Source organism: Phyllostomus discolor, chromosome 3 (assembly GCF_004126475.2).
Source record: "Phyllostomus discolor isolate MPI-MPIP mPhyDis1 chromosome 3, mPhyDis1.pri.v3, whole genome shotgun sequence".
Classification (NCBI taxonomy): domain Eukaryota; kingdom Metazoa; phylum Chordata; class Mammalia; order Chiroptera; family Phyllostomidae; genus Phyllostomus; species Phyllostomus discolor.
The window spans coordinates 4,909,685-4,929,658 of NC_040905.2; the positions used below are offsets into that span (position 1 = coordinate 4,909,685).

Here is a 19,974-nt window from a genome sequence, read left to right on the forward strand (position 1 = left end):
CTTGCAGAGGAACTCCCCTGCAGGGGAGTCTAGGGGGGCCAGGGAGCGAGAGCAGTGGGGCTGCAGGCAAAGGCGGGCTGCAGCTCCATCGTGCTGGGTGGGAGAAGTTGGGTTAGGAGACAGAGAACGTAACGAAGGATTTCGTGTCTCTTGCCCTTAGACTACGTACAGTAATGATGCCTTCATCCCCCTTTAACCTTAGTGTTTCTGTCCTTAACATCTCAGCAACATAAAAGAGGCCGGCAGGTACCTAAAGGAAATGGTGAGCCACAGAGTTGTCGATCAGATCGTTTGCATGTTTAGAACAGTGGAAATGTAAAACTGCAGAGGCAGAATTAAACCTCAGATTCCAGAAGCCTGTATTTGCTTGTCGAAAACGGACAGATGCTCAGAGAAGGCGAAGGACTCAGTTCATGGAACTGCTAGTGACGGATCTCTCGGGCGACATTTCTCGACTCCAGGCTGAGTTTATTTCTGTTTCCCCGCATGGATTGTCCCCTCTCTGCCCCAGCACCGGGAGCCCTACACAGGCAGGGACCCTGCAGAGAACAGATGGCAGTCTCCAGTGACAAAGTTGAGGCAAGGTCTAAAAAGAGACTGTTTGCCAAGTTGTGAGTGGGATGTTGGGACACGGGGGAGAGCTGAACACGCGGGGAGAGTCGCAACAGAACTATTACTGACTCTGGAACCCAAGGGTGGGGGCCTTGCAGATGGGCCTGCGTCGACAAGAGAACAGAAAACTCAGGCAAAACTCCCTCCCTCCAAAGCCCGGAGTACTGCCCTCATTCTCCCTCTGCCCTGTGGTCGCCCGTCAGGGCCCCTAGCGACCGAAACCTGCTGAATCAGAGGTAAGGAAGGGCACCTGCTGCCGCCACCCATTGTGGGCAGATCCCTGGGCAAAGTGCAGAGGGGGAGGGGCAGACACAGAGGGAAGGACACTTTCCCAGCACGGTGGCATATTCTGCGGTCCGTCTTAAGGGGACTCCTGGCCCTCGATTGCGGTGGCATCGTAGTTCCCAGCACCGCTCAGGGCTTCTGGGGAGCATCCTCCTGTTAGTTAGCTTCTGCACCTCCCGTTTCTCTCGAGTTTAAGGGTATTGCCCTCTCGCACAGTACTCTGGGTCCTTGAGTCTGAAGGACCCCCAGGAACGGCTGGTGAGTCCTGGGTAAACAGCCACTTAGTAAACCGTTCCCAGGAGGCGACGATACTCATCCGTCCTTGCCACTCTGCACTGGTTCTTTCCGGATGTGAAATAATAACTCCTAGTCCTTCAGGCTTGTTCAGCCAGGAGGATGTCCTGTCCTAGAGCCCGGCCCTCTGAGCTCCCCCGGCCACACCCGAGATATCCAATCCCTTTAAGCAAGCCCAGCCTCCAAAATATGATGTTCACCCTAAGTTCCTTGAAGTATCCGAGGCGTATGGCCAAAACCAAAGGTCATCGAGTGTCCCCTGACATAAAGGGACACGGGACGTGTGTGCACCACAAGCCCAAAGACGGCACTATTTTCCTCCTAATAGTCTGTGATGAAGAGAAGTCACTCCCATGTGAACATGGGATTTAGGCTCTGGTGTTATTTCAGGGTCAGGTTAGGCCGGCAGCAGATAGAGTTAGATATCAATCTGCAAATTAAAATAAAGTACTTTTCCAGAGAGGTCTTAGAATCCTCTATTGGCAGACTGGTTTGACTTATACCTTCTGCTCCAGGAAGCGAGTCCCAGCTGGCTGACGGCCTTCAGCCAGAGCTTTCTTCCACTTCCACGGTTACGTTCCTCTCCCCACGTTTGCGTGGCTGTGGGGCCCCAGCTGCTGACAGTTGTCCGGATTCCTCAGCATCGGAGCCCAGCTGGAAGCTCACTCTCATTTTCCTCATGGGCGTGGCAACCTAAACACTTCACCTTTTTCCTACCCTAACTTCCTTTCGAAAAGACCAGCTTGCTTGGTTTTAAAAGCTGCATGCAAAACAACATTAAATAGATTAGAGTGCATTGATGCTACCAGCATTAATTTTTAGCTCAGATGAGCTCTGGGATAGGTTACTGCTGTCACTTATATATGCATATATAATATGTACTCAGTTATGTATTAAAATAAATGAAAACATGTATAAGGAAGAAAACATGTTTAATCTTTGTATATATTATTCAATCACTCTAGTTTAATGGATATGTCTTCTCACTCTCTTCGCTTGCATTTTAACAGAGTACATTATAATCACTTTTAGTCTATCATTCTATGTGTGAAAAAATCAGGATTACAAAATAAATAGAAAATGGCTATCTATTTCTAAAACCAATTCACAGGCCTTAATTGGCTTTTCTTGTAAGATATCCTTCTCAGGATGCTGCCACTTCAGAACTGAGGTGCCCATTTTTCCAGAGTCAAATTCGTGTGGTGATAATTCTGTATGCCATTCAGATAAGATACCGTCCAAGCCTGCCTCCAACCTTATCCACCTCACTTTGTAAAAATATACACCTCATTATATTTAGAATTTCTACTCTTTTCTATCTTAGCATTTTTCCCAGGGGTCTAAATGAGATTTTGAAGTCTGTCTGACAGCTGTTGTTCCTCTTGCTTTTGGTTTCTTTTCCCGGATGTGTTTGGAGGATTAAAATTTTCCACCGTGAAGTCATACACCTTAGTGTGACCTTGATTTTTTTTTTCCCTCTGCACTAATGAGACCCTGGGTAGCTCTTATTTAAGGAAGCCGCTTTTGTCTCCTTGGCCAAATTAAATTGGTCCTAGCCGACAGCGAGTAACCTATTGTTGCGTGTATTTATATTTTTGAGCAGATTGAAAAGGCCTTGAGAAAACGCTTGGTTTTTGTTTCGGGAGTCACAACTAAGATTACACTGTGTTCTTCTATTCAGTCACCTGCTGGAAGCAATGACCTTGTATTTGTCCTAGCAATGGAACCGAACGTGACACAATCACCTGCTCTGCAATAAGCGTGGCGTTACCAACAGCCGTTTGAAAGTCGAACACCACAGGGACTCTTAGCCCGAACTACAGAGACTGCGCCCCTCCCTCGGACCTTGACCTCGGACCTTAGTACCAAATGCTGATACCAGTAGCTCCCTGATAGTTTCTGGGGGTTTTTCCAGACTATATTACAGAAATCTTACATTGACATAATAGGCAGAAAAGTATATTCTAAGTGGCAATTTATCTAATATTAAATTATTAGTGGCCCCGAAGTCAGTGCACTAATCTTCAGTGGCCAGTCCCCGTGGTCCCACCACCACACTAAGGGGCAGCCCACCTGAGTGTCCTCCTCATTTCCTCCTGAGTTTTGAGTTTTACCCAAGGTCAAACTAGTTCAGGGTTGTTGGCAAACTACATCCAAACGTTAGGGAGTTTAAATGTGTTCTCTCTTATTGAGTCCATGCATGGGGAATGATTCTGGGAAGCCTAGAATATTCTAAGGTTAGGCAACACAATATTGACATTGCCTTTATTTTTTAAAAAAATTTTGGGCATAGTAAGGAATAGTATACAGTTCAGTGCCCCCTGCTCACCAAAGATTCGTGGCTTATTTTTATATGGAGACATCTCTGCCACTTTTGTTATCCACCCTAAAGAGAACATTGGGGTGTACCGAGAATAATCATGTCTGATTTATCATGTTTGAGAAAGCAGACATAGCATTTTGTACGTTTTGTTTTTGATACTCGGAAGACTCAGGAGCTAAATAACACCACAGAAACGAAGCTGCGTGTTTCAGGGTGTGCCGCGCACGCTTGTCTCACGAGGCCCGTGAGAACGGGGTTCCCAGGCCGGTCACGTTTCCGCGCGGGAGTGGTGGACCCCGTGTCTCCCCTTCAGTGTCAGCGTTAGATTTGTCTGCTCCCGGAAGGCAAGCCGGAGCAGCTTCCGTTAGGTTGTTTGTCGGCTTCTGTGTGCCGACCCTGTGCTCCACCTGTGTCTCCTGAAGACACACCTGAAGGAGGGACACCCGCGTTCTTAGAGCGGTGTTTCAAATCTACCTCGTGACACCTGAGCCCAGAAAATCATAAACACGTCACTTTGAAAGGACCGTTGTCTTCCTCCTGGGAGGACACTTTCAAGGAAGGAAATCTATGGAAGTGTGTCTGAAGACTAGGCCGGGATGCTCATCCGGAGAACAGCACTGATGAAGACAAGAAGACCCGAGGAACACCCGACACACTTGAAGGGCTTTGCATTACTTCCACTTTTATGTCAGTATTTTAATGTGTGCCATGGTGTTTGTATCGCCTGCTATACAGACATCAACCGGGAGAAGGGCTGATCAGACTGCTAAGGACATCTGTTGGATTTAATTTAATTTGAAGTTCACATTCCAATCGCAGCAGAAGTCCCCTGAATCCTAATGAGGAGTTCTGGTCTCCTGTGTGGGTCAGGTGGAGGCATCAGGCTTTTCAGCTCGAACACAAGCCAAGCTGGCGAGGGGGACGTGACACAGCAGAAAAGTACTTGAACGCTATCACTAAGTCATTTACAGGGCGGGGCAGAAGTGGGTTTACAGTTGTTCATACGGAAAACAATACAAATACTTAATAAATAACAACACAAGAATAAACTGTCTTTCACGTCCTCACAAGTGTAAACCCACTTGAGCCCCACCCCGTATGTGTTTTTCCAAGGTTGTATTTCCATCTGTCGCTGCCAGAAGTGCACGATACACAGGTGGTTAGGGAGCGTCCCTGCTGTCAGGGATCTCTGATCGTATCAGGGAAGGTAAACAGGTAGTTGGTGAGACACAGTGCAGTCACATGACAAACGGAAGCCCAGGTGGGGCGGCCGCACCGTCACCTGGGAGGAACAAGGTTCCCGAAGGGGCTGCCTCGGGGAAGACCGGCAGAGTGGTGGCCAAGCAAAGAAGGAGTCCAGACCGCACGTGCAGACAGAGAAAACTGCCTTTGTGGGGCACAGGGTAAAGGGCGCCCGCTGGCTTGGGGAACCGCAGGTAGATCGGGGTGGCGTGGCGTGGCAAGAGCAAGGGCTGGGCTCTGGGGCTGGGCTGCGAAAGCTACGGAGTGCGGCTGAGAAGAGAGGTGGGGCTGCATCCTGACCCGCTCTCCGAGACTGACCTTGGGGTTGGCAGCCGTTCAGGTGGGAAAGGGAGGCAGGTAGTGCTCGGTGGGCTGCTCTCTGTGTCCCCACCACCTGGAGCAAAACCGTTGGCACTGAACCAGGTTTGTGTGGGGCTCGTTGCTTGTTTTATGGGAAGGGGCAGCATAGAGGAAGGAGACGAGATGAATAAATAACTCAATCGTCGATTGGAGTGACACCTGTCACAGTTTACCAAATAGCGAGTTAGAAATATGAAAAACATCTGCTTAGTGTAGTGAATGGCAAGGGACCCTCGTGACGTCTTCGGATTCATGTTTTGATGAGCGGACCCAGGTCAACTGAGTGGAAGGGTTTGTTTTCCAGAGCTCCGTTCTGTTTCGAGTGGTCTCATTTGTTAACAGCCAGAGCGCACGGCAAAGCTCTGTGGCTTTGTTCAACTTTACAGATTCCTGGGCTTTGAATTCTGCTTTTAGCTTAGATTTAATGCCTTCTATTCTGTATGCATAGAAATTTTTAAACCTTGAGCATTTTTATAGGGATATGTTACCATGAACACCTTTTATGCAGATTTAATCCCATTAGTAGATAATTGCCTTTGAAAACGCCTTTGTTCGCTAGAAAAATTGTCCTTAGAAATGTCCTAGTGTGCTCTGAAATAATTTATTTTCCTGTGTGGCTAATGTTATGAAGATCACTACTCCAACCCAAATCTCCTGCCCCTTCTTATCCTGTGATTATATTACCTTTCCCAATACTAAATATTCTCCTTTTTTCCTACCCCTGGAAGTTCTCTATCTAACTTTGTCACAATACCAATCCGTCTTACTCATGTAATTTGTTCCTGCATGGTGTAGCTAACAAACTATGGAGCAAATACAAAACCAGAATCAAACATGAACATCTTCAAATCGGTGCTATAACTGAGATCCTCAGGCAGCCGTGCCATTGCTAACGTGGACTGCTGACTGCTCACCGTCAGAACAGCCACACCGTCATCGATACTTGCACCCCACTCTTTATAAAGAGTGTCAGTGCATTTCACTCCTCGGGCACAGCTGTCCTGTGTTTCACCAGTATCCATGTCAGGGCGCTTTATAGAAATAACTGCATCGAAAGGTTTTAATTTTTTTTCCCTGATCTGTTCCGATACTCCTCCCTACCTCCGTGCTCTCGTATTCTACCTTCAACGTGAAACCCGTGCTCTGGGATTTCCTCTCGTGTGTGGTTCACTTTCTGCTCTAAGTTTCTGTAGGCTCTTCTTTCCCTTGTATTTTTCATCCTTTGCCAACCCGCGAGGGGAACGCCACCCTAACCCAGCACGCCCCTGCACTGCAGTAGAATACAGGGTGAAAAAGAATCCTTTGGACCATTCCATTTTCACCACATGCTCTGTTGTCCATGAGAGCCAAAGGCAAGCCACGGGTGAACCAAAGCAACGGCAACCCCCCTGCAGCCTTCTTAGACCCCTGACAGACTCACGCCAACTGCGGACTTGTCTCCTTTCAGCTGGGAAGTCCTGCCTCTCTTATTTGCTTTTAAATGTATGGCGTTCAAGCCCGGCCTTTCCTTAAGGAATTTGTTTGGGGGGGGCGCTCCTTGGGCTCTCTCGGCCCCAAGCTGGCCTGTGCTCGTCGGGGCCGTGGTCTTGGGAGTTAGCCCTGAATCCTGCCGGGACCAGCCGTAGAACCTGGAATCCATGGCAGAAGGCTGTTTGGGTACTGACTTACAGGTGACGTTCAGGCTTTTAAATCGTGACATTCCAGAGAGATGTCATCGACATGACCTTCTTACATACAACAGAGAGACTTGTGGGAATTTTAAGCCACTTATAAGATACGGGAGAGATTTTTGAGTAGGGTCCTCTCTCCCCAGTTTCCATTGGCAGGGTGACTGGGGTCACCTCACTGAGGTTCACTGCTGCTTTGGTCCCTGCTGTCGGTGTCACACCACCCACATGGACAGCACACTGGTGGTCCAGGGGGACCACTGTGCTTCATTTCTTCTAGGCAAGCCCATATACGTACACGTCATCATGTATTCACATATACATATACCCACATCCGGGCACCCACAGATGACTTGTTAACCTGTGTCACTGGGGCCTAAAGAAATGTGAGGGTGTGGCCTGATTGGTGTGGTTCAGTGGACTGAGCGCTGGCTTGTGAACCAAAAGTTCACAGGTTCGATTCCCACTTGAGGTCACATGCTTGGGTTGGGAGCCAATGTTTCTCCCTCTTTCTCCCCACCTTCCTTCCTCTCTAAAGATAAATAAATAAAGTCTTTTTAAAAACGTGAAGGTGAAAGACGCCTGACTCATTACAGCAGGTCAATCATTTCAGAACGAGCTTGGGAAAATCTGGCGTGAGCCATAGAAGTGATGCGCAAGAGAAAGCATTAGGCTCTGAAGGTTTACTTCTGACTTCTGAAGTCTTTGTGGACAGAGAAATGCATGCTGGTCCTTGTTAAGGCTTTCCCAGCTTTGCCAGCGCGCCTTAGAGTTGTTTCTGTCCTGTCTCAGGAGGTAATGCAAGCTCAGCATTTGGCCCGAGATGCTGCCGATCAGACTTTCACGGCGTTGCGCTGTGGAGTGTGCTCCCTGCTGGAAGCACCCGTCTCCGCGCCTCTCACCCAGGTGGTCAGGCGCTCTGTTTCTGGTAGCATTTGCCTCTTCTTTGTGGTTTTTTTAATCGTGCAGAAATACAGTAAAAACTGTTCTTTCCTAAAAGTTAAATAACCTTAGTTTTCTTCTTAATGCTGTAAGAAAATAACTAGAAAACCCTCGCTAGCTGGATTTCAAATGGAATCCACTGAAGGGAATCAACCAGCTTCACATTCATATCTTCTTTGGGTGGTAATGTCACAGTTGACTGTGCGACAAGTATCCGTGTATTTTTGTTTTAATTTTTAAAGGTTGAAATTTTATCAGGAATAGGAATGATGTCTATTTTAATATAATACACATTTGAAAATAGAAGTGGAAATTATGTCATAGTTACCATTTTCCCAGTCTTCTTCTGTGCTGGTAGAATTGGAAGCTGGAAGAAACGAAAAAAACAAGAAAATAAGAAAATGTAACAGGTTGTTTTGAATCCTTTTCTTTGTGTGTTATAGTTTGTTTATGAATCTCTGAATCAGTCTATATCTGAATTCAAGAGCATGGCTGAAAGAAGATAGCTTGAGCTTTAAAAAGAAATCGCTCTTTCCCTGGCTGGTGTGGCTCAGTGGATTGTGTGCCGGCCTGTGAACCAAAGGGTCACTAGTTCGATTCCCAGTCAGGGCACGTGCCTGGGTTGTGGGTCAGGTCACCAGTAGGGGGCGCACAAGAGGCAACCACACATTGATGTGTCTCTCCCTCTCTTTCTCCCTCCCTTCCCTTCTGTCTAAAAATAAAATCTTAAAAAGAAGAGAAATCTCTCTCTATGTCTCTGTCTCTCTCTTTTTCTCAAATGTAATGTTGAGTGCAGAATTGATTTATCACAGACAGCTGAGACTCTAAGGGATTTAACCTTTCTAAGCAATAGTAAAAAGGGTACTTGGTTTGATTCGACTGATCAAGATGTTGTTTTGCCTCTCTTACAGTACTGCTGTTTGGTATTTGAATTTTCTTTGAAGTTGTACCTGAGATCAGGGAGTCCACACATTATAAAACCTATGGTTGTGTAGAGCTTATGTGGATTTAGAAGTTGAAGCAAAATATTCTCTCAGTGCCGTAACTCTAACATAGAAGCCTTATATACTAACACACAGAATACACATCATAGGATAAGAGCTTAAAGTTGGGGGATAGGTTTCTAAAAATAACTGTCCATGCTCAATACTTTATGCTTCTTACACTGCCATACACACCAGAGGATTTCCTAGGCTTATCTTGTTAGACTGCACAATCAATATGCCAAGTCGCAGCATGTAACTGAAGGCCTTTTTTTTTTGTCTGCAACGTAAGGTCATGCCTTTAGAATTAGGTAATATGTACTGTTGCTGATTTGCATAGTTATTACTTCACTCTAAATTTTAAAAAGATGAATTTTAAAAGTATTTTCCAGTGCAACACAGTTATTTTTCCTGGTGCCATTTATCTTTCAAACTAGCGATTGAAATAACTTTACCCTAGGGGAATGTCTTTTATATGTTCAATTAGCCACTGATCTCAGAAGAGTATATGTGCCTGAAATAGATAATTCTGTGACAACGCTGAGTAATACAGAGACCGCAGTGGACATCTGTGTCATTTTACCGAGATATATTGCAATACTTTGACGTGTACTCTCTCGTTGAGAATGGAAATGTTTTAATCAGACCATGGTTGATTTTTCCTCTTAAATATCCCTATATGTGCATAATATAGGATAGCAATATGAAGGTACAGTTTATTAATTTTTTTAAGATTTATTTTTTAGAGAGTGGAAGGGAGGGAGAAAGAGAGGGAGAGAAACATCAGTGTGTGGTTGCCTTTCACACACCCCCAACTGGGGACCTGGCCTGCAACTCAGGCATGTGCCCTAGATTGGGAATTGAACTGGTGACCCTGTGGTTCGCAGGCTGGCACTCAATCCACTGAGCCACACCAGCCAGGGCTGAAGGTGCAGTTTAAAACATACTGTGTTTGCAGTGGAGAGATACTGCTTCTTAGCATGAGGCCATGGGCAACTTAAGAGACTTTGAACTTCATTAGTACCAGTGAAATGAATATAACGAAGGCTGTTCTAGCCACCATAAGGTTGTTGTGATTGTCACCAAGTCAAATAAGATTCTTATTGTAAGGGATCTATATAAACTGAACTCAGTGCTTTTGTTGGTGGTGGGGTTAAGGTTATTACTGTGGTTATGCAAACACAGTGGAAGTGATACTTTCAGGCATTTAGAGTAACGAGAGTGTCTTTTTATTTTTCAGTTCTTAGACAAACAGGACGAGACCTTAAGTACATTGTTCCTTGCTTATGAGGAACACAAAGTTGGTTATAACACAAAACAAAGTTGGTTACTCTGAATATATTTGTATATATATACATATATATATATATATGTATATATATATGTATGTAGTTAGTTACTTATGTTTTTATTTTCATCTTATGATCATGGAAATTCTGAAACTCGGCTTGCTCGTAAAAAGGATAAAATACATTTTTCTTATGCTCTCATGCAGTTCCTATGAATATATGAATGTAAGTCCATCTACCACAGGGAAACAAATGTTTAGTGGGTGAACTCCTTTACCTTGTTTCACTACCCCTTCTTCCGTCCGGCAGTGGAAGCCCAGACACAGTGGCACAGCCAAAAAGAAAAAGAGAAGTTTGTTTATCATACCGTCAAAATTACATGGATATGTTCAATATTAATGGCAAATTCTACCCTTAAAAGGTAGGACTTCAGAGTCTGTAATAGGCAAGAGCTAAACTTTTGGATAATGGTTTTCTTTTTAATGTCAACATAAATAACCAAATACTAAGTAATTTTTTTGTCAGGTAACTCTTTCTTTTCTCTGTTGTTTTTTTTTCCTGTATTTTAGTTATGCCTAACTCTGAACATTGAGTTTTAATAAAATGTTTTATAATTTATATATTTGTAGAGGTTGGACTTGTCCTAGGCAGCAGAATGTGCTATAAACATGTTTGTCAAATTAAAACACACACACATACAATTAATAAATTCAGACCCTCATTTATAGCACTATTATAGGTGGAAAATACCTGAACACCTTACTTATTAGCTCTTTTATATATAGCCACTTTATGTGTCACCTATTATATAAAGCCTCTAACACATGACACCATCTGTCATACGAATTGACATATATGCAAATTATCCAGAAAAAATCTAATGCCTTATCCTTTCATATGGTAACAAATATTTGTAGAAATAATAATTGACAATAACCACCCAAGGGTGGCAATCAGGCTGAAAAGATGCTCTTAAGTCTCCTGCTTCCTTTACGTCTCAGGTGGCAACCTTCTTTATTAAGAGCAGAAAGTTGGGCCTAGCAAAGACTATTATAGTTCTTCATTTTCACTTTAAATCCAGTAGTTTTTAACACAACCAGTATGCTAAAACCTCTAGATTTAATTAGCGGAGTTAAACAATTTGAGAATGCTGTCCAAAGAGATGATCTAATTTGTAGCTCATCAGTATGGAGCTGCTCTACTAAAACCCACAAAATTAATTTAAAAGTGCATATTGAATGATAGCACTCACGAAATGTGGTGCCCTGGTGTAGTGCATTCTGGCCAGGGGCTGAGTGACAGCACACGGCCCTGATGGGTGTTTCCAGCTGATCCTGCTTCTTCGTGGCCTGTGCACCTTCCCCGGTCTCTGGGGGTTAAGCCTCACGCAGGGAGTTTCCTCCAGTGGACAGTCCAGATGTAATAACAGGGCAGGTGGCTCTGCCCAGGCTTTGCGGGTAGGAAGGAAGAGGAGAACCCTTTGAGGGCTGTCGGCCAATAGGAGAATATAAACGTGAACTACAGCCGTAAGACCAAATCCCCTTACTGACCCCAAATTCTGCAGTGACTTGCCCCTCAAGGGTTGTCTCTGGTGAAAACATGAGATAATTTTTCCTCTAAATTCCCTGAAGGTGTAGTAAAGGTTCCCTTCTGCTGGTTGAAATGAAGACATACTTTAAAGGGTGTCTGTGATACTGTTATTCTTAAAATTCTTGAAGTGACTGCATTCTAATGGTCATGAGTTTTGCTCGTGTTAATGGTTGTGAACCATGTGGCTGTGGTATTCGGAGTGGAGAGGGGGGTTTATACTGTGGTTCCCACCCACCAGTCATTGAAGTCCAGCTTTGCCACCTGCAAGTGTGTGGCTTTGAGTCAATTCCTTAGTTTTTCTAAGTTTTGCATTTCTTACCTTTAAGAACAATATCAGGTTTCAAGAATGTTACAAGGGGCAATGACATGGTATAATAGCATTTTGCAAGTAGTTAAATGTTCAGCATATATTAATATCTTTTATTTTTTCTTTATATTTATGCATTATATAAGGTATGTTTACCACTACTTATATGTGCAAAAATATGTAAAGTATATTTGCTTATATGTACTTGCACAAAAAGATAAGAAATAACCAATGAAAATATTTTGCTTGAAATACTAATTATAATTGAAAAATTAACTTAAAACCTTGAAATAGTGTTTGGTTTGGGGCCTTTCTGTAAGAAGTATTAATGAACTCTTAGGACCAAAAAATGGGTTAATATACACAATAAATGAAAAAAGTAATTTATTGATTCATTGCATTTTTATTTTAAAATAATACACCAGCATTAGGACAAACATGGGGAAAATATCCATGATCTCAAGCATCATTGAATTTTAATTTAAAAGTCTACTTAATGCAAATTTTTTTACTTTATCATCATTATTGAAGCAGAAAAAAGTACTTAGAACTTGAGGGATTAATTGCCCAGAAAACCAGTCTAGACCAATCTCTAAATGATCAGACATCATTCATTATGCAGCCACAAAAGTTTATGTTACTCCTGGACACTGTTCGAACCCTTCTATCAGGCAAAAGGGTTGTTGTCGCAGGTGCAAATGTTGGTAAGCAGATCACAGCACTACAAATAAGAAAAATAAATTTCTCCAACTGAAAAACACGTCATTGTATATCTAATTATTTTTCAAAAGAAAGTTTTTTATAAGATTTTATTTATTTTTAGAGAGAGAAGAGAGGGAGAAAGGGAGAGAGAGACATCAATGTGCAGTTGCTGGGGGCCATGGCCTGCAACCCAGGCATGTGCCCTGACTGGGAATTGAACCTACAACACTTTGGTTTGCAGCCCAAGCTCAATCCACTGAGCTACGCCAGCTAGGGTATCTAATTTTTTAAAGTGCTATTGCAAGAAATCATGGCATTTAAATTTTTTGGAGATATTGCTATCAGGGATACAAATATATATTCATATACCAAGAATTCAAGAGCTTCTATCATTTGAATTGGAGGAAATAAGCCAGTACTTCCTAGTACATTTCTAAATACACACATACACACACACACACACACACACACACCCCTACTGGATAGGAATGGTCCCACTGAATAATGTTCCCACACAATAATTCAATATAACATGGCCTCGCTGAGCTGATCCTCTCTTTCTTCCCATTGACATTATCACTGACTGATCCGTAGCAAAAAGTCACAAATATTGTTTCCTCTAACTAAGGCAGAAACGTCTTCAAGGATGTTTCTTAAACATTTCTGTTTATAATAAATATATAAATCCAGTAATTCTAGGGGATATATTTCAAAGCACAAAAATATCTCAAGTGAATACTTAAAAACGGTGGCAATTCTACTACGATCCCTGAGCAGCGTAGGGCTAGTTCCCGAACGAAGTCTCTTTGTGCTCAGCCTGCTGCAGCCCTGGGAAGTCGGTGGGGGGAACCGCTGTGGGCACCCTGACGGTTCTCTTACTCGCGCATGAAGTTGCGGCACAGTCAGCTCATCGGAACTCTTGGGGATTGACAGCCTCTTAGGCTCCACCTCTTGTGTCCACAGGCCAGTTGTGCTCCGCTCTGCTCTGTTTGTTTCCTGGAGAACGTCCCGATGCAGCTTTCTCTCTGATCGGCATTGCTGTATGTGGTGCAGGTGGTACATTTGCTCCAAGAATGAGGAAAGAGATTGAATGCAGTGAACACACCTGGCAGCCCGGCTCTGCGGAGCTCGCTCCCCGCCTGGCCCTCTCGTCCCGCCGCCGCGTGCTCTCTCGGAGTCTCACGGGGCAGCAGTCGGTGAACGGTGCTCAGGCTCCAGGTTCCACATTTGGGTTTGGCTAAGGTTTTACCTACTTCGTATGTTTATCTTTACATTGGCTTTCAAGTGATGGAGAAGAATTAATTTAGGCATTCAATAATGAAATGTTTGGGCTTCTAAATTAACACAAATTTCAGTTCATGTGGAAGACTGTGAACTGGAGATCTTTTGTTCTTATGGTGGGTTAGTAAATGACTTCATCTGAGTTTGAACGGTCTGTGTCAGTAAGGACCCACGCTGGGGGTCAGTGATGATGTCAGTGGGGAGAAAAGAGCAGATCAGCTCCGTGAGGCCTTATTACGTTGAATTGTTATGTGGCGACATTATTCAGGATGTCACCCTGACCCACACTTCAGTAACAGGACAGAGTATCAAAACAGATGCCTAGAAAGTACTTTAAGTTAAACCTGGAAAAAGTTCAAAATATATTTTCTCTATGTGAAAGTTCCCAGATGGAATAATCAAATTTACTTATATATGTTCCCATTAATTTGGCTGAACATGCTTTCCTCAAACAATGGTTCACTTCAATGATGTCTTGGTGATGTAATGAACTAAGTGGGTAAACTATTTTGAATAATAAGAAATGTATCTATATGGGGTAATTCACTGATAAAGCATTACCTAAATTAAAAACAAGATAAGCCATAATTAAATCAGAGTTCACAGGTAGCATTGCTTACCTTCAGTAGGATTCAATTTACATGTAAGTGGGTCGTATTTATATGGCGAAGCCTCTTGCATCTGCTCTCTCCCATTCATGTTCTTATGACTGATGTGGACTGAAGTATAATAAGGTCATTTGTAAAAGATGAAAAGAGAACAGTCCTGTAGTAAAAGAAATGTGCTCTCTTGAGAATAGAAACATGCCTAGATTTTCATAAAACCCTCTCAGATCCTAGCTTTTCTTTCTTTAGGTCTCCTCTTTGCCTTATTTTCATTTACTACATTAAGTAAGAGTTTACATGTGGGATATGGGCTGATCGGTTAGTTTTTCCAGGCTTCGTATTTTGCCTGAAGGTGTGAATATGGCAGGCTTACAAAATCAAGAGCAGTGTCACGCAGTGGTTATAACGGCGTGTTCTCTGGAGCCGGCCTGCCTGGGTTCACACCCCTGAATCTTCCGTGTACGCGCTTGGAACCGTGGTGACCTTGGGCACGTCACTGTGTTTGCTGGCTCCGCAAAATCATCCCCAGTGGAGAGCCACCGCTCAGCGATTCTTCCTGGTCGGTCAGTCTTCCCAAAATCCAGTTCAGATGACATCATGCCCTGCTGAAAACGTTCAGGGGCTTCTCCCATCGAGCCAACAACTGTTCTCATCACTCTGACTGGCCCCCACTATGTTTCCTAGGGTAGGCCTCCTTCTCTTACACATGTTCTGGCTGATCTATGAGAAATCTCCAGGTAGAGATGGATTGCTAGATAGATAGATGGCAGCCTGACCTCATTTTATAAATGAGTAACAATTTCACTTTAAGAAACTTAACTCTTCCTGGCTGGTGTAGCTCAGTGGATTGAGCGCGGGCTGCGAACCAAAGTGTCGCAGGTTCGATTCCCAGTCAGGGTACACGCCTGGGTTGCAGGCCATGACCCCCAGCAACCGCACATTGATGTTTCTCTCTCTCTCTCTCTATCTCCCTCCCTTCCCTCTCTGAAAATAAATAAATAAAATCTTAAAAAAACATGTAAGAATAAATATACAATTAAAAAAAAAGAAACTTAACTCTTTCAACCCAGTGGGGTTAGTTATATTTTATTTGTCAGCAGCCACATGCAAATCCAAAGTTTATAAGGTTGGGCTTTTAAAGCTTACCATGTTCAACTTTTGTAAATTAAATTGACTGAGGTGACATTGGTTAGTAAGGTTCTCTAGGTCTCAGGTGTACGGTGCATGGTCTGTACATTGCCCTGTGCGCCCGCCTCCCGGAGTCAGACCTTCTTCCATCTCCTTATATTTGACCTCCTTTACCTTTCACTACCCCCCAACACCTTCCCTGGTCACCATCATACTGTTGTCTGTGTCTGTGAGTTTTTGTTTGTTTTGTTTTTTGTTCATTTGTTGCTTTCAGTGTTATGTCCCACATGTGAGTAACATCATGTGCTTCTCAACATTTTCTGTCTGCCTTATTTCCCTTCGTGTGATATTCTCAAGGTCCATCCATGCCGTCACAAATGGCGGCGCTCCATCTTTTCCCGTGGCTAAGCAGTGCTCCGGTGCATGTATACACCGTCTTTCTCAACCAGCCATCGGTTGTCTCGTGTCTTGGCCACCGTGGCTCTTTTGCTACTTACCAGGTGGGCCACTGGGTTTCTAATAAATAGTCCACTGTGGAACCCACAAGCAGGTTCCAGAAGAATCAACAAGCATCAGCTCAATTCTTAGGGGACCTAATACAAGGTCCAGCACAAGTAACACCTGCTTGAGGGTGGTTGGTAGGGTAGCGCGTGTAATAATTTATAGTTTTAATTTGAACATTTCACCTAAAGTGCCCTATGTGGTGCTTGAGTGTGATGTTGTTACATTATAGCATTACATGCTTATGCTTTTGTAATGAAAGATTTTGTAATAAAATAAGGGGCATTATTTATGCTGGACCCTGTATATTAACACCAGGGCACGCCTGGGGATGAACATCTGCTACGCATTAGATGATTCAACATTGTCTTTTATTAAACTTATTGGAGTGACATTAGTTAATAAGATTATGTGGGTTGCAAGTGTACATTTCTATGACACATGATCTGTATATTATATTGTGTTTACCGCCCAAAGTCATGTTCAATTTTTTAATCTAAAAATTTGATTTTGAAAAACCCCATTAAAACGTGGACATGCTATCCACATACACTGAACATATTTTTTAAATAACCGTAAACATCTCTGCTGATGCCAAAGTTCATTTGACAAAGGTGCGACTCGCTTCAGCTTCACAGGTATGTGGGGCATGACCTTGCCCTTGCTGGAGGACCCTCTTTCACAAGAACCCTGCACTTGGTTTAAAGCTCTGCTGCCACTACCTTGCAATTTTAGTAGCTTTATTTTTGACTTCCTGTTTTGTCAGTAAAGTCCCCTGGGACCGTGGGGCCTGGATGTGAACTAGTGGGGGCGGCAGGGGGGCAGCTGAGCGCACACAGCCTGCAGACACACTTGTGCATGCCTAGGCAGGTGGGGTGCTGTGTGACCCCGACATGGCACAGCCAGATCTCCCCAGATTGGCAGAGGCAACTGCAGCTGTAGCTGCCCTGGTGGCCACCCCAGAGGGAGGAGTGGCTCCCCCAGGCGGCAGGGTAGGACCCCAGGTGAGCGGCCAGCTGCCTGTCAGTTTGAGGAGCCCCTCCCTGCAGTGTCTACACAAATATTAAATCTTCTGCCCAAGTTCCAACACAGCGCCTGCGGAGCTCAGGCAGTAAACATCATCAATAAATTGCTACCAAGTAGAGAATGCCCATGGGCATTGCCATAAAGCAGATCAGGGACTTATTAGAATTCTTCACAGTTTACGACGGTGCCCAGTTTTGAAAACGGCTCCAGCGTTGTGAAGCAAATATCCACCAGCCGGGAAATACAGATTAAACTCAAAGATCAGCGTATTTGATGGGACGTAAGACCATTTTCATGTTAAGCTGTAAATGAGCTAATTATTAACAAGAACCTTTGGGATAGCATGGATGGAACTGAAGAGCATTAGGTTAAATGAAATAAGCCAGGTGGTGAAAGACAAGTACAATATGATCCCACCTATAAGCGGAACTTAATCAACAAAACAAGCAAACAAAATATAACCAGAGACATTGAAATTAAGAACAATCTGACAGTGATCAGAGGGGAGGTGGGGGGGGGATAATGGAGGAAAGGGGGGAAGGGTTTTCAAGAACGACTATAAAGGACACATGGTCAAAACCAAGGAGGAGTGACATGGGAGGAAGGTGGGGGTGGCTGGGTTTGGGGGGAGTGGTGGGTAAATGCAGACAGCTGTACTGGAACAACAATAAAATAATTTAAAAACATGATTACTAACAAGAAAGACAATTTTTTAAAAATTAAATTGTTGTCATTGAGAATAAGGGAACAGACTATGTAAACATAAATTCTGGATTCCGTATGAATCATGGAACTGCTTTTGGTTTCCCGTGTGACCTCAGCAAGCTGCAGGAAATGTCAGAGGAAATGTGAAAATGCCACAGCACACATTTAAACTCAATATGAAGGCGTGTCAGGGATCTCTGTTGTGATTCAGTTGTTCTGTATCCTGACTGTGTTGACAAATACACGGACCTACAGGGGCGATAAAACCGTGTGAAACTAAATATACACACAAATGAGTACATGGAAATTACTGAAGTATGAATGAGATGACTGGATTGTGTGCATGTCAGTTTCCTCATTGTGACATTTTATTATAGTTTTGCAAGATGTAGCTGTTAGGAGAAACTAGGTGAAGGATGTATTTCTATTATTTTTTACAAATTGCATTTTAATCTATAATTGTCTCCAAATAAAAGGTTTAATTTTAAACATCACATTTACACATACCTGTAAATTATATGAAGTTACGTTTTTATAGAAAGTTGTTCTGTAAGAAATAACTCCAGATGTATGAATACTTATATATTAAAACACTTTATCAGAAGTTTATCCCAATATTGGCACAGCCTACAAAATGCTCTGAATAGCTCCAGTAACAATTTCATGAACAGAAAGATCTTTCTTGAAATTAAAAGTATCGACAATCATTTGTGACCTTGGTAGCCAAAAGCAACTGATGTCACTTTTAACTCTATCATTAAAAATGAAATCACTAATTGTATAAATTTTGATGACCTAAGAAATTAATTTGCAGAAAAGGAAGCCAGAAATAGTGTGTGATCAATCAAGATGTCACAATAATCTGTATTATTATTTATTGTAGTACATATAATTATACCAAAATACTAGCTTTTGAAATACACTTTTGTTATTACTCATCTGTCGCTATTACCTCAGCAAGTTTTATAAGTAATAACATACTTTAAAGGAAGATATTTATATATTATTATCTTTAACAATGTGTTTTTTTCCTGAGTTCTGAACAGAAAGGCCCAAACTTTCCATTTGCAGGTGGCCTCATAAGTTATGTAAGTCCTGGGCTAGGGAGTTTGATGCATATTTTTGTAGAATTGAGCTTGGAATAAAATTTTGAAATGACATCAGAAATTGCATCTAATAACTAATCTCAGAAGTCAGCTTTTTCTTTACCTCACAGGTAAAGAAAAACCCTCCAGGCTGTTTGCCAAGCTATTATTTTGCCCATTTTATTTTATGTTTTTAAGTCTTTTTTTCAAAAGCCAACAAGATTTATTCATCACCAACCTTGGCATTTGAATTTGAATGTACCTTACTCTGAGAGAGGGTATCAAGGAAGTCCTTCCCACTTACCAGACCAGTATTTCATAATATGTTTACTTTTCCATTTAAGAAATATAGGATTCACGACTACTACAATAATATGTCGATTTGGATTTAAAAAATTGAAACCTCATCGTTTTGATCAAAATTCCTATACTTCCGTCTCCTTGGGTTCACACCCATCTCAGCTAACAAATGCATTTCTAGAGGACAGCCAGATTTCCTAGGAACTTTCAATGAGCCTAACAGCATTCATCCTGGGCATTTTTATGTGACTCTCACCCCATTGTCCAAAAAGTAATTGTAGCTCTAAAAACAACAAACCTGAAACAGAGTAGGAAGGCGCATCTTCACCACGCACTACTTCTATGCCTTAGTGCCAGGCAGGCCTCGGAAAGCATCAGGTACCTGTGTAAACGCTGCTGCCCCATTGGCTCAGGCTCCTTTCTTCTCTTCCGCTGCAGAATGACTCCTGGGGGAAGCAGTACTCCTACGCACTCTTCAAAGCCATGAGCCACATGCTGTGCATCGGGTACGGAGCCCAGGCCCCGGTGAGCATGTCCGACCTCTGGATCACCATGCTGAGCATGATCGTCGGGGCCACCTGCTACGCCATGTTCGTGGGCCACGCCACGGCTCTCATCCAGTCTCTGGACTCCTCCAGGCGGCAGTACCAAGAGAAGGTAATTGCTTTTGTCTCTAGTATCTTCCACCAGCTATTTTGCATATGGAACACTAACCGTGTTCAAGCTACCTAACCTATCGCCTCTATC

The 19,974-nt window shown here is 43.2% G+C and overlaps 1 protein-coding gene across 1 annotated transcript in view; it reads left to right on the plus strand.

The window, feature by feature from the left end:
• HCN1 (hyperpolarization activated cyclic nucleotide gated potassium channel 1) overlaps positions 1-19,974 on the plus strand; it is a 313,939-nt gene that overhangs the window by 204,680 nt on the left and 89,285 nt on the right. Inside the window, 1 exon segment of the mRNA XM_028521854.2 lies at positions 19,666-19,884. Coding sequence (XP_028377655.1) covers positions 19,666-19,884 — 219 coding nt within the window.